The sequence below is a fragment of the Heptranchias perlo genome, chromosome 8, assembly GCF_035084215.1.
Source record: "Heptranchias perlo isolate sHepPer1 chromosome 8, sHepPer1.hap1, whole genome shotgun sequence".
Lineage (NCBI taxonomy): Eukaryota > Metazoa > Chordata > Chondrichthyes > Hexanchiformes > Hexanchidae > Heptranchias > Heptranchias perlo.
The window spans coordinates 921,379-936,517 of record NC_090332.1 but is presented as its reverse complement, the minus strand read 5'-3'; the positions used below and the strand labels follow the sequence as shown (position 1 = coordinate 936,517).

Here is a 15,139-nt window from a genome sequence, read left to right as displayed (position 1 = left end):
CCATCTTCAGAATTCTCGTTCCACCTGGTCCCCTCCCTCTGGCCTCTTACCCTCTCTTGATCTTTTCATTGGGAACTGCCGGCGTGACATCGGCCATCAATTTCTCTACTCCCCTCACTCGCTCTAACCTCCCTCACTCTGAACCTGTAGCACTCCGTTCCCTCAGGTCCAATCCTGACATTGTCATTAAACCTGCTGACAAGGGCGGCGCTGTTGTTGTGGGGAGAACAGACCTCTACCCTGCGGAGGCTGAACGCCAACTCTCCGACACCTCCTCCTACCTTCCCCTGGACCGTGACCCCACCGCCAAACATCAAGCCCAGACCGTCACTGACCTCATCTCCTCTGGAGATCTTCCCCCCATGGCCTCCAACCTCAGTCCCCCAACCCTGCACAGCCCGTTTCTACCTCCTTCCCAAGATCTACAAACACGACTGCCCTGGTAGACCCATCATTTCAGCCTGCTCTTGCCCCACGGAACTTAGTTCCTCTGATCTCCACTCTACTTTTTCTCCCCTTGTCCAGTCTCTTCCGATGCCCTCCGTCACTTCAACAGTTTCCAGTTTCCTGGCCCTAACCGTCTCCTTTTCACCACGGACGTCCAGTCCCTCTACACCTCCATCCCCCACCAGGACGACCTGCGGGCCCTCCGCTTCTTCCTTGAACGGAGAAGCGACCAGTCCCCATCCACCACCACCCTCCTCCGCCAGGCTGAACTTGTTCTTACGTTGAACAACTTCTCCTTTGACTCCACTCACTTCTTCCAAATAAAAGGTGTCGCTATAGGAACCCGTATGGGTCCTAGCTATGCCAGCCTTTTTGTGGGATAAGTGGAACATTCCTTGTTCTAGTCCTACTCAGGTTCCCTCCTTCGCCTCTTTTTCTGGTACATTGATGACTTTTTTGGCACGGTTTCCTGCTCTCGCCTCGAACTGGAAAATTTTATCAACTTTGCTTCCAATTTTCATCCTTCCCTCGCCTTCACATGGTCCGTCTCCAACTCTTCCCTTCCTCAACTTCTCCGTTGTCATTTAATCACTGCCCTCCACCCCATCAAAGACCTTCCCTTTTGTTCTTTCCTCCCCTCCTCTTTCTCCCGCACCTTTGACTGACCCTGTACTCACTTAAAAACTATTAAACCTTTCACTTCTCACAGTTCTGACGAAAGGTCATCGACCTGAAACATTAACTCTGTTTCTTTCTCCACAGATGCTGCCTGACTTGCTGAGCTTCTCCAGCACTTTGTTTTTATTTCAGACCAGGAGGGAACCAGCTCCAATCCCCCCTATCTGTGCTGAGTTTGCTCATCTCAGGGGGCGGCACTACAAGTGTCAGCCGTGGCTTAGCAGGTAGCACCTTACCTCCCCTTGACATTCAACGGCATTACCATCACCAAATCCCCCACCATCAACATCCTGGGGGTCACCATTGACCAGAAACTTAACTGGACCAGCCATATAAATACTGTGGCTACAAGAGCAGGTCAGAGGCTGGGTATTCTGCGGCGAGTGACTCACCTCCTGACTCCCCAAAGCCTTTCCACCATCTACAAGGCACAAGTCAGGAGTGTGATGGAATACTCTCCACTTGCCTGGAAGAGTGCAGCTCCAACAACACTCAAGAAGCTCGACACCATCCAGAACAAAGCAGCCCGCTTGATTGGCACCCCATCCACCACCCTAAACATTCACTCCCTTCACCACCGGCGCACTGTGGCTGCAGTGTGTACCATCCACAGGATGCACTGCAGCAACTCGCCAAGGCTTCTTCAACAGCACCTCCCAAACCCGCGACCTCTACCACCTAGAAGGACAAGGGCAGCAGGCACATGGGAACAACACCACCTGCACGTTCCCCTCCAAGTTACACACCATCCTGACTTGGAAATATATCGCCGTTCCTTCATCGTCACTGGGTCAAAATCGTGGATCTCCCTTCCTAACAGCACTGTGGGAGAACCTTCACCACACGGACTGCAGCGGTTCAAGAAGGCGGCTCACCACCACCTTCTCAAGGGCAATTAGGGAAAGGCAATAAATGCCGGCCTCACCAGCGACACCCACATCCCATGAACGAATTTTTTAAAAAGTAGCGTAGGGCAGTCAGTGCCTGTGAAATTGCTTTGTGTACCCCAGCAAGAGTCAACACCTTCGAGAGAAGAGAGGAAAGGAAAGCGAGAGAGAGAGTGAGAGAGAGAGAACCCAAAACCTTTAGAAAACCCCAAAGTGTCTCAGCGACTTCGTCAACAGGCGAGAGTCAGGAAGAGTCAACTGGGGTCTGTCTTCATACACCTGCGACTGGAAGCACAAGTTGAGCACTCTGAGCCAAAGGATGCAGCACAGCACCTCAACATCACCAGGTATTGACAGACGAGGAAGGCCATTCGGCCCATCTTAATTTATCCATCTGGAGCCCACCATGCACCAGTTGTTTTATTGAATGATTCCTAGGTTTTCAACTCCATCACTCTGTCCCAAAGTCCAAATGAAGTTTCGATCACTTCCTCTCTGTGTGGAGCCACTTTTCGCAGGATAATCAGGTTTAACGGGGCTAGTAAGGGCCTATCAATGGGATCGATAACGTTACTGCCCCGGTAACCCCAGCGATCGGCCAGGGGTAACCATCACCAGGGCCTCCCTCCCTCCCGCTGGGTACCTGAGACAAAGGATCGGCCTCTTTCTCACTCGAATTGGGGTCCTGGTGCTGTAGTTTTAAGGGACATGTGGGCGGAGCTTGTGACGCGAACACAGGCTCCACAAAAACACCCGAGCCTCTCCCCTCCCCACCCCGAGCCTCTCGCCAACCCCCCGAAACCCCGAGCCTCTCCCTCCCCCCACCCCGGAGCCTCTGCTGGTGTCCTGACCCCTGTGCTGGGGGGTCGGTGAGCTCCATCCTGACATCTGTTTGACGTCCGCAGCTCGCTGACCAAATTCAAATGAGGTCGGGGCTTCAAAATGGCAGGAGTCTCTTCCTGTCCGCCCCCCCCCACCCCTGACCCCGGTCCGGGCAGCCGGTCAGTGCACACCTCAGCTTGGCCGCCAGGAGCCTCATGATACCAGTCCTCCCCTAACTTTCAATAGTTTGTTCTGTCTGACCTCCACGGTTTAGTTTAAAGGTATCCCATCCCATCCCATGGACAGAAAGGGAATTGTAATGACAGGTGTCCCGGGACTTGGTGCCATGCAGCTGCCAGAGGACAGCTGGAGGGCAAAAATAACACTGGTAGTTGTCAGTTTGTACTCACTTTATTCAAGCCCATTATCCTGTTGAAGGGGTGGTCAAGTCTCCGTGGGGTCTCACACTCCATCAAGCGGATCAGATTGGCGTCAACGTGCAAACTACTGGTGAATATGGTCTCTGTTTTCCTACGCTCACGTGATAACTGAAGGTTGATGTTTGCATTCCCAGGGTTTGGGTGTAGTCTCTCCATGTGAGGCACCTGCTCTCGATGTTGCTGGTCCTTCTCCTTGATGAAGAACGTTTCAATATTATGCTGTTTAAGTAATTCACTGCGTTCTTGGCCATGAGCCTCTTCAATTTCGTAATCACCACCCAAGCAGTCCAATGTTGCTTTGGATATATGGATCCGCCTGAGGCACAACATGTAACATTTACTAACTAGCCCTCAATTCAATATTAGTTTCATTTTTCTTCATCATCTTGGCAAACTTATTTTACAATTTTATCACAACTGCTTCTCTCTCAATGCCTCTCTCTATTTCTCTCTCTTTGTCACTCTCGTCGAGCTCTCTTCCTGCTTCTCTGCCTCTCTCTCTCCATCCCTCAGTCCCCCTCCGCCCCTTTCCATGTCCCTCTTTGCCCCTTGGTCTCTCTCTGCCCCTCGGTCCCTCTCCGCCCCTTGTAGTTGTTCCTTGATTGCACATTGTGCTTTACTCTCTCTGTCTCCTGGTCTATCTCTCCCTCCATCTGTCTGACTGTTGGGCTCTGTCCCTCAGTCATGCTCTCTTTTCATCAGTGACTTTTCATCTCAGCTGCCCTCTGTCTCTCACACTTTCTGTTCTTAGTCACACTGTCTTTCCCTCGGACACTTTGTCCCTTGACTGTCCTCTTTTTCTCAGTCACTTTGAATCTCACACTCTCTCTCCTTTTGACTCTTTCTCTGTCCCTCAGTCACCTTCTCTGTCCCTTGCTTGCTTTCTGTCCCTTTAACTTGGACCTCTTACCCTGGTTCACCGGTAGCCTCCATCTTGGTGGCAATTTGTACATCCAATGACCAGACGTCAAACTGCCACTTCCGCAGGCCCAGTACTCCACACAGGACAAAGCCGGAGTGAATCCCTATCCGCATATCGATTTCCTCTTTGTAGCTCAACCGAATCCTCCTGAATGACAGAGAAATGCAGGCACGAGAATTGTGATTCAATGTTTTTTTTTAAATCGTGAGACTAGTGATCCAGTGACACCGAGGGTGGGGGTTGTCTGTAGGAGGAAGAGAAGGCCAAGGACATTCCAGTGTTGGAGCCCTGAGAAAAAGTTTCATTTGGAGATTACAGCCCCCATTTCAACTGGAGGAGAGGGGCAATCACTGTGGGGCCCGAGCATTACAGTAGCCAATTTAAATAGACCAGGTCCAACTCCTGCCCAAACTCAACACCAATGACCTTCATTTCCCATCCCCGATTCGGGTGAGATCCAATTTCTAGGTATTTATTACTCCCATTCTCTTCAATCTATAAACTCTAATCTATTTTATCCTGGACTTTCTGCACTGCTCCCCCTACACAATCATTCCCCCGCTGACTGGGGTACATCTCCAGGACGACAGCGGGTCATCCATCCCCATGGAGATGCACCCATAATCCAGCCCACACTCCCACCAAAATGGTCCTCTATGACCAGCCTCATTGTGGGGGTACAGGATGCCTCATTGCTGTCTGCAAAACCAATTTTTGTTTTTAAGTTGTGCTCCTTCCTCTCCAGTGAGTACAAGCCCAACCTCTGTCAGCACTTGTATAGGCCCTGGCAGACTGAAAGATTCTCCCACCCACTGCTGACCATCAAAAACTAGAGAGCCCGGCCCGGCAGCTATCCTTGGAATCCAACGTGGAACTGATGTAAATGTGAAGAATACATCAGAGGGCATATTTCCTTTATTTGCATTTCTTCTATGGGCGAGCATAATCCCAACCTCACTACTAAGTAATGGGGGGAGACACAAAGGGACAGCAACATTGTAGAGTGCATTCCTCAGTACATTGCCACTCATAACCATCCCAGATCCACCATTGCAGCTTGGGGCCAAAGTCTATCCAAATAGTCTACCTGCGACCAAACCATAATGTCAACCCCATCTGGCCGACGTGTGACTCCAGTGCCACACTATGTGGTTGGCTCTTAATGCCCTCAGGGTAGCTCGCAACGGGTAATAAATACTGACCTGCCAGTATTACCCACATCCCAAGAACATATTGTAAAAAAGCAATCTATTCTATCAATGGGTAAATAGACTGTATAGAGAAATAGACTGTATAGAGAAATAGACTGTACAGAGAAATAGTCTGTAGAAAAATAGACTGTATAGAGAAATAGACTGTATAGAGAAATAGACTGTAGAGAAATAGACTGTTTAGAGAAATAGTCTGTAGAAAAATAGACTGTATATAGAAATAGACTGTATAGAGAAATAGTCTGTAGAAAAATAGACTGTATAGAGAAATAGACTGTATAGAGAAATAGACTGTAGAGAAATAGACTGTTTAGAGAAATAGTCTGTAGAAAAATAGACTGTATAGAGAAATAGGCTGTATAGAGAAATAGTCTGTAGAGAAATAGACTGTATAGAGAAATAGTCTGTAGAGAAATAGACTGTACAGAGAAATAGACTGTATAGAGAAATAGACTGTATAGAGAAATAGTTTGTAGAGAAATAGACTGTAGAGAAATAGACTGTAGAGAGAAATAGACTGTAGAGAAATAGACTGTTTAGAGAAATAGTCTGTAGAAAAATAGACTGTATAGAGAAATAGGCTGTATAGAGAAATAGTCTGTAGAGAAATAGACTGTATAGAGAAATAGACAGTATAGAGAAATAGACTGTATAGAGAAATAGTCTGCAGAGAAATAGTCTGTAGAGAAATAGACTGTAGAGAAATAGACTGTATAGAAAAATAGACTGTATGGAGAAATAGTCTGTAGAGAAATAGACTGTATGGAGAAATAGTCTGTAGAGAAACAGACTGTATAAAGAAACAGACTGTATAGAGAAATAGTCTGTAGCGAAACAGACTGTAGAGAAATAGACTGTATAGAGAAATAGACTGTAGAGAGAAATAGACTGTATAGAGAAATAGACTGTATAGAGAAATGGACTACAGAGAAATAGACTGTAGAGAAATAGGCTGTAGAGAAATAGACTGTATGGAGAAATAGACTGTATAGAGAAACAGACTGTATAGAGAAATAGTCTGTAGAGAAACAGACTGTATAGAGAAATAGACTGTATAAATAGTCTGTAGAAAAATAGACTGTATAGAGAAATAGACTGTATAGAGAAATAGACTGTAGAGAAATAGACTGTATGGAGAAATAGACTGTAGAGAAATAGACTGTATGGAGAAATAGACTGTATAGAGAAATAGACTGTAGAGAGAAATAGACTGTATAGAGAAATAGTCTGTAGAGAAATAGACTGTAGAGAGAAATAGACTGTAGAGAGAAATAGACTGTATAGAGAAATAGTCTGTGGAGAAACAGACTGTATAGAGAAATAGACTGTATAGAGAAATAGACTGTAGAGAGAAATAGACTGTATAGAGAAATAGTCTGTAGAGAAATAGACTGTAGAGAGAAATAGACTGTAGAGAGAAATAGACTGTATAGAGAAATAGTCTGTAGAGAAACAGACTGTATAGAGAAATAGACTGTAGAGAAATAGACTGTATAGAGAAACAGACTGTAGAGAAATAGACTGTAGAGAGAAATAGACTGTATAGAGAAATAGTCTGTAGAGAAACAGACTGTATAGAGAAATAGACTGTAGAGAAATAGACTGTATAGAGAAATAGACTGTATAGAGAAATAGGCTGTAGAAAAATAGACTGTATGGAGAAATAGACTGTATAGAGAAATAGTCTGTAGAGAAATAGACTGTAGAGAGAAATAGACTGTATAGAGAAATAGTCTGTGGAGAAATAGACTGTATAGAGAAACAGACTGTATAGAGAAATAGACTGTAGAGAAATAGAGTGTATAGAGAAATAGACTGTATAGAGAAATAGTCTGTAGAAAAATAGACTGTATGGAGAAATAGACTGTATAGAGAAATAGTCTGTGGAGAAATAGACTGTAGAGAGAAATAGACTGTAGAGAGAAATAGACTGTATAGAGAAATAGTCTGTAGAGAAACAGACTGTATAGAGAAATAGACTGTAGAGAAATAGACTGTATAGAGAAATAGACTGCAGAGAAATAGACTGTATAGAGAAATAGACTGTAGAGAAATAGACTGTAGAGAGAAATAGACTGTATAGAGAAATAGTCTGTAGAGAAACAGACTGTATAGAGAAATAGACTGTAGAGAAATAGACTGTATGGAGAAATAGACTGTATAGAGAAACAGACTGTATAGAGAAATAGACTGTAGAGAGAAATAGACTGTAGAGAGAAATAGACTGTATAGAGAAATAGACTGTAGAGAAATAGACTGTATGGAGAAATAGACTGTGGAGAGAAATAGTCTGTAGAGAAACAGACTGTATAGAGAAATAGACTGTAGAGAGAAATAGACTGTAGAGAGAAATAGACTGTATAGAGAAATAGTCTGTAGAGAAACAGACTGTATAGAGAAACAGACTGTATAGAGAAATAGTCTGTAGAGAAACAGACTGTATAGAGAAATAGACTGTAGAGAGAAATAGACTGTCGAGAGAAATAGACTGTATAGAGAAATAGTCTGTAGAGAAACAGACTGTATAGAGAAATAGACTGTATAGAGAAATAGTCTGTGGAGAAACAGACTGTATAGAGAAATAGACTGTAGAGACAAATAGACTGTAGAGAGAAATAGACTGTATAGAGAAATAGTCTGTAGAGAAACAGACTGTATAGAGAAATAGTCTGTAGAGAAACAGACTGTATAGAGAAATAGACTGTAGAGAAATAGACTGTATAGAGAAATAGACTGTAGAGAAATAGACTGTATAGAGAAATAGTCTGTAGAGAAACAGACTGTATAGAGAAATAGACTGTAGAGAAATAGACTGTATAGAGAAATAGACTGTAGAGAAATAGACTGTATAGAGAAATAGTCTGTAGAGAAACAGACTGTATAGAGAAATAGACTGTAGAGAGAAATAGACTGTATAGAGAAATAGACTGTAGAGAAATAGACTGTATAGAGAAATAGACTGTATAGAGAAATAGTCTGTAGAAAAATAGATTGTATGGAGAAATAGACTGTATAGAGAAATAGTCTGTCGAGAAATAGACTGTAGAGAGAAATAGACTGTGGAGAGAAATAGAATGTATAGAGAAATAGACTGTAGAGAAATAGACTGTAGAGAGAAATAGACTGTAGAGAGAAATAGACTGTATAGAGAAATAGTCTGTTGAGAAACAGACTGTATAGAGAAATAGACTGTAGAGAAATAGACTGTATAGAGAAATAGACTGTATAGAGAAATAGTCTGTAGAAAAATAGACTGTATGGAGAAATAGACTGTATAGAGAAATAGTCTGTCGAGAAATAGACTGTCGAGAGAAATAGACTGGAGAGAGAAATAGACTGTATAGAGAAATAGACTGTATAGAGAAATAGTCTGTAGAGAAACAGACTGTATAGAGAAATAGACTGTAGAGAAATAGACTGTATAGAGAAATAGACTGTATAGAGAAATAGACTGTAGAGAAATAGACTGTATAAAGAAATAGACTGCAGAGAGAAATCGACTGTAGAGAAATAGACTGTATGGAGAAATAGACTGTATAGAGAAATAGACTGTATAGAGAAACAGACTGTATAGAGAAATAGTCTGTAGAGAAACAGACTGTATGGAGAAACAGACTGTATAGAGAAATAGTCTGTAGAGAAACAGACTGCATAGAGAAATAGACTGTAGAGAAATAGACTGTATAGAGAAATAGACTGTATAGAGAAATAGACTGTAGAGAAATAGACTGTATAGAGAAATAGACTGTAGAGAAATAGACTGTAGAGAGAAATAGACTGTATAGAGAAATAGTCTGTAGAGAAATAGAATGTATAGAGAAATAGACTGTAGAGAAATAGACTGAATAGAGAAATAGACTGTAGAGAAATAGACTGTAGAGAGAAATAGACTGTATAGAAAAATAGTCTGTAGAGAAATAGAATGTATAGAGAAATAGACTGTAGAGAAATAGACTGTATGGAGAAATAGACTGTAGAGACAAATAGACTGTATAGAGAAATAGTCTGTGGAGAAACAGACTGTATAGAGAAATAGACTGTAGAGACAAATAGACTGTAGAGAGAAATAGACTGTATAGAGAAATAGTCTGTAGAGAAACAGACTGTATAGAGAAATAGACTGTATAGAGAAATAGACTGTATAGAGAAATAGTCTGTAGAGAAACAGACTGTATAGAGAAATAGTCTGTAGAGAAACAGACTGTATAGAGAAGTAGACTGTAGAGAAATAGACTGTATAGAGAAATAGTCTGCAGAGAAACAGACTGTATAGAGAAATAGACTGTAGAGAAATAGACTGTATAGAGAAATAGACTGTAGAGAAATAGACTGTATAGAGAAATAGTCTGTAGAGAAACAGACTGTATAGAGAAATAGACTGTAGAGAGAAATAGACTGTATAGAGAAATAGACTGTAGAGAGAAATAGACTGTATAGAGAAATAGACTGTATAGAGAAATAGTCTGTTGAGAAACAGACTGTATAGAGAAATAGACTGTAGAGAAATAGAATGTATAGAGAAATAGACTGTATAGAGAAATAGTCTGTAGAAAAATAGACTGTATGGAGAAATAGACTGTATAGAGAAATAGTCTGTAGAGAAATAGACTGTCGAGAGAAATAGACTGGAGAGAGAAATAGACTGTATAGAGAAATAGACTGTATAGAGAAATAGTCTGTAGAGAAACAGACTGTATAGAGAAATAGACTGTAGAGAAATAGACTGTATAGAGAAATAGACTGTAGAGAAATAGACTGTATAAAGAAATAGACTGCAGAGAGAAATAGACTGTAGAGAGAAATAGACTGTATAGAGAAATAGTCTGTAGAGAAACCGACTGTATAGAGAAATAGACTGTAGAGAAATAGACTGTTTGGAGAAATAGACTGTATAGAGAAATAGTCTGTGGAAAAATAGACTGTATGGAGAAATAGACTGTAGAGAGAAATAGACTGTATAGAGAAATAGTCTGTAGAGAAACAGACTGTATAGAGAAATAGACTGTAGAGAAATAGACTGTATAGAGAAATAGACTGTAGAGAGAAATAGACTGTATAGAGAAATAGTCTGTAGAGAAACAGACTGTATAGAGAAATAATCTGTAGAGAAACAGACTGTATAGAGAAATAGACTGTATAGAGAAATAGACTGTAGAGAAATAGACTATATAGAGAAATAGACTGTATAGGGAAATAGTCTGTAGAAAATTAGACTGTATAGAGAAATAGACTGTGTAGAGAAAAAGACTGTAGAGAAATAGACTGTATGGAGAAATAGACTGTATAGAGAAATAGACTGTATAGAGAAACAGACTGTATAGAGAAACAGACTGTATAGAGAAATAGTCTGTAGAGAAACAGACTGTATAGAGAAATAGACTGTAGAGAAATAGACTGTATGGAGAAATAGACTGTGTAGAGAAATAGACTGTATAGAGAAATAGTCTGTAGAGAAACAGACTGTATAGAGAAATAGACTGTATAGAAAAATAGTCTGTAGAGAAATAGACTGTATGGAGAAATAGACTGTAGAGAAATAGACTGTATGGCGAAATAGACTGTATAGAGAAATAGTCTGTAGAGAAACAGACTGTATAGAGAAATAGGCTGTAGAGAGAAATAGACTGTAGAGAGCAATAGACTGTAGAGAGAAATAGTCTGTAGAGAAACAGACTGTATAGAGAAATAGACTGTATAGAGAAATAGACTGTATAGAGAATTAGTCTGCAGAGAAATAGACTGTATAGAGAAATAGTCTGTGGAGAGAAATAGACTGTAGAGAAACAGACTGTATAGAGAAATAGACTGTAGAGAGAAATAGACTGTGGAGAGAAATAGACTGTATAGAGAAATAGACTGTATAGAGAAATAGTCTGTAGAGAAACAGACTGTATAGAGAAATAGACTGTATAGAGAAATAGTCTGTAGAGAAATAGACTGTATGGAGAAATAGACTGTATAGAGAAATAGTCTGTAGAGAAATAGACTGTATAGAGAAATAGACTGTGGAGAAATAGACTGTATAGAGAAATAGTCTGTAGAGAAATAGACTGTATAGAGAAATAGTCTGTAGAGAAATAGACTGTATAGAGAAATAGACTGTAGAGAAATAGACTGTATAGAGAAATAGACTGTATAGAGAAATAGACTGTATAGAGAAATAGTCTGTAGAGAAATAGACTGTATAGAGAAATAGTCTGTAGAGAAATAGACTGTATAGAGAAATAGTCTGTAGAGAAATAGACTGTATGGAGAAATAGACTGTAGAGAAATAGACTGTAGAGAGAAATAGACTGTATGGAAAAATAGACTGTATGCAGAAATAGACTGTATGGAGAAATAGTCTGTAGAGAAATAGACTGTATAGAGAAATAGTCTGTAGAGAAATAGACTGTATAGAGAAATAGACTGTATAGAGAAATAGTCTGTAGAGAAATAGACTGTATAGAGAAACAGACTGTATAGAGAAATAGTCTGTAGAGAAACAGACTGTATAGAGAAATAGTCTGTAGAGAATAGACTGTATGGAGAAACAGACTGTAGAGAAACAGACTGTATAGAGAAATAGACTGTATAGAGAAATAGTCTGTAGAGAAACAGACTGTATAGAGAAATAGACTGTATAGAGAAATAGTCTGTAGAGAAACAGACTGTATAGAGAAACAGACTGTAGAGAGAAATAGTCTGTAGAGAAACAGACTGTATAGAGAAATAGTCTGTAGAGAAATAGACTCTACAGAGAAATAGACAGTATAGAAAAATAGACGGTATAGAGAAATAGTCTGTAGAGAAATAGACTGTATGGAGAAATAGACTGTAGAGAAATAGACTGTATAGAGAAATAGTCTGTAGAGAAATAGACTGTATGGAGAAATAGACTGTAGAGAATTAGACTGTAGAGAGAAATAGACTGTACAGAGAAATAGTCTGTAGAGAAATAGACTGTATAGAGAAATAGACTGTATAGAGAAATAGTCTGTAGAGAAATAGACTGTATAGAGAAATAGTCTGTAGAGAAATAGACTGTATAGAGAAATAGTCTGTAGAGAAATAGACTGTATGGAGAAATAGACTGTAGAGAAATAGACTGTCGAGAGAAATAGACTGTACAGAGAAATAGTCTGTAGAGAAATAGACTGTATAGAGAAATAGACTGTATAGAGAAATAGTCTGTCGAGAAACAGACTGTATAGAGAAATAGTCTGTAGAGAAATAGACTGTATAGAGAAATAATCTGTGGAGAAACAGACTGTATAGAGAAATAGTCTGTGGAGAAATAGACTGTATAGAGAAATAGTCTGTGGAGAAATAGACTGTAGAGAGAAATAGACTGTATGGAGAAATAGACTGTATGGAGAAATAGACTGTAGAGAAATAGACTGTATAGAGAAATAGACTGTATAGAGAAATAGACTGTATAGAGAAATAGACTGTATAGAGAAATAGACTGTATAGAGAAATAGACTGTATAGAGAAATAGACTGTATAGAGAAATAGACTGTATAGAGAAATAGACTGTATAGAACACCAAGCTAAATACTGCAAGTACAGGGGAGAACTGAAAATGGAAATCAGATTGGCAAAGAGAGAGTATGAGAATAGATTAGCGGCTAACATAAATGGGAAACCAGAAGTCTTTTATAAACATTTAAATAGTAAAAGGGTAGTCAAAGGAAGGGTGGGGCCGATTAAGGACAAAAAAGGAGATCATCTTCTGGAGCAGAGGGCATGGCTGAGGTACAAAATGAATACTTCACACCGGTCATCACTAAAATAGAGAATGCTGACAATGTCACAGTGAAGGAGGAGGGAGTGGAGAAATTGAAAAAGATCAAAATAGATAAAGAGGAGGTACTTAAAAGTTTGGCAGCGCTCAAAGTAGAAAAGTCACCCGGTCCGGATGAGGTGCATCCTAGGTTACCAAGGGAACAAAGGGTGGAAGTTGCGGAGGCTCTGGCCACCGTCTTCCAATTCTCCTTAGACATGGGAGTGGTGTCAGAGGACTGGAGGAATGCAAATGTTATACACCTGTCCAAAAAAGGGGAGAGGGATAAACCTAACGTCGGTGGTGGGGAAAATATTAGAGATATTAATCGGGGACAACATTAATTGGCACTTGGAAAATATGGGTGAATAAATGAAGCCAGCACGGATGTTAAAGGTCAATCATCTTTGACTAACTTGATTGAGTTCTTTGATTAAGTAACGGAGAGGGTGTTTTTTTATTAGTTCATGGGATGTGGGCATCGCTGGCGAGGCCAGTATTTATTGACCATCGCTAATTGCCCTTGACAAGGTGGTGGTGAGCCATGTTCTTGAACAGCTGCAGTCCGTGTGGTGAAGGTTCTCCCACAGTGCTGTTAGGAAGGGAGTTCCAGGATTTTGACCCAGCGACAATGAAGGAACGGCGATATATTTCCAAGTTGGGATGCTGAATGACTTGGAGGGGAACCTGCAGGTGGTGTTGTTCCCATGTGCTTGCTGTTCTTGTCCTTCTAGGTGGTAGAGGTCGCGGGTTTGGGAGGTGCTGTCGAAGAAGCCTTGGCGAGTTGCTGCAGTGCATCCTGTGGATGGTACACACTGCAGCCACAGTGCGCCGGTGGTGAAGGGAGTGAATGTTGAGGGTGGTGGATGGGGTGGCCAATCAAACGGGATGCTTTGTCCTGGATGGTGTCGAACGTCTTGAGTGTTGTTGGAGCTGCACTCATCCAGGCAAGTGGAGAGTATTCCATCACACTCCTGACTTGTGCCTTGTAGATGGTGGAAAGGCTTTGGGGAGTCAGGAGGTGAGTCACTCGCCACAGAATACCCAGCCTCTGACCTGCTCTTGCAGCCACAGTATTTATGTGGCTGGTCCAGTTAAGTTTCTGGTCAATGATGACCCCCAGGATGTTGATGGTGGGGGATTTGGCGATGGTAATGCCGTTGAATGTCAAGGGAAGGTGGTTCGACTCTCTCTTATTGGTCATTGCCTGGCACTTGTCTGGCACGAATGTTACTTGCCACTTATCAGCCCAAGCCTGGATGTTGTCCAGGTCTTGCTGCATGCGGGCACGGACTGCTTCATTATCTGAGGGGTTGCAAATGGAACTGAACACTGCGCAATCGTCAGCGAACATCCCCATTTCTGACCTTATGATGGAGGGAAGGTCATTGATGAAGCAGCTGAAAATGGTTGGGCCAAGGACACTGCCCTGAGGAACTCCTGCAGCAATGCCCTGGGGCTGAGATGATTGGCCTCCAACAACCACAACCATCTTCCTTTGTGCTAGGTATGACTCCAGCCACTGGAGAGTTTTCCCCCTGATTCCCATTGACTTCAATTTTATTAGGGCTACTTGGTGCCACACTCAATCAAATGCTGCCTTGATGTCAAGGGCAGTCACTCTCACCTCACCTCTGGAATTCAGCTCTTTTGTCCATGTTTGGACCAAGGCTGTAATGAGGTCTGGAGCCGAGTGGTCCTGGCGGAACCCAAACTGAGCATCGGTGAGCAGGTTATTGGTGAGTAAGTGCCGCTTGACAGCACTGTCGACGACACCTTCCATCACTTGGCTGATGATTGAGAGTAGGCTGATGGGGCGGTAATTGGTCGGATTGGATTTGTCCTGCTTTTCGGGGACAGGACATACCTGGGCAATTTTCCACATTGTCGGGTAGATGCCAGTGTTGTAGCTGTACTGGAACAGTTCGGCAATAGGCGCGGTTAGTTCTGGAGCACAAGTCTTCAGC

The 15,139-nt window shown here is 41.7% G+C and overlaps 1 protein-coding gene across 1 annotated transcript in view; it reads right to left on the bottom strand.

Annotated features, from left to right (window-relative positions):
• Positions 1 to 15,139, bottom strand: part of LOC137324286 (adenylate cyclase type 8-like) — a 149,315-nt gene that overhangs the window by 68,277 nt on the left and 65,899 nt on the right. Inside the window, exons 6-7 of the mRNA XM_067988427.1 lie at positions 4,185 to 4,343; positions 3,245 to 3,590 (exon numbers count right to left, since the gene is read on the bottom strand). Coding sequence (XP_067844528.1) covers positions 3,245 to 3,590; positions 4,185 to 4,343 — 505 coding nt within the window. The remainder of the gene's footprint in view (positions 1 to 3,244; positions 3,591 to 4,184; positions 4,344 to 15,139) is intronic.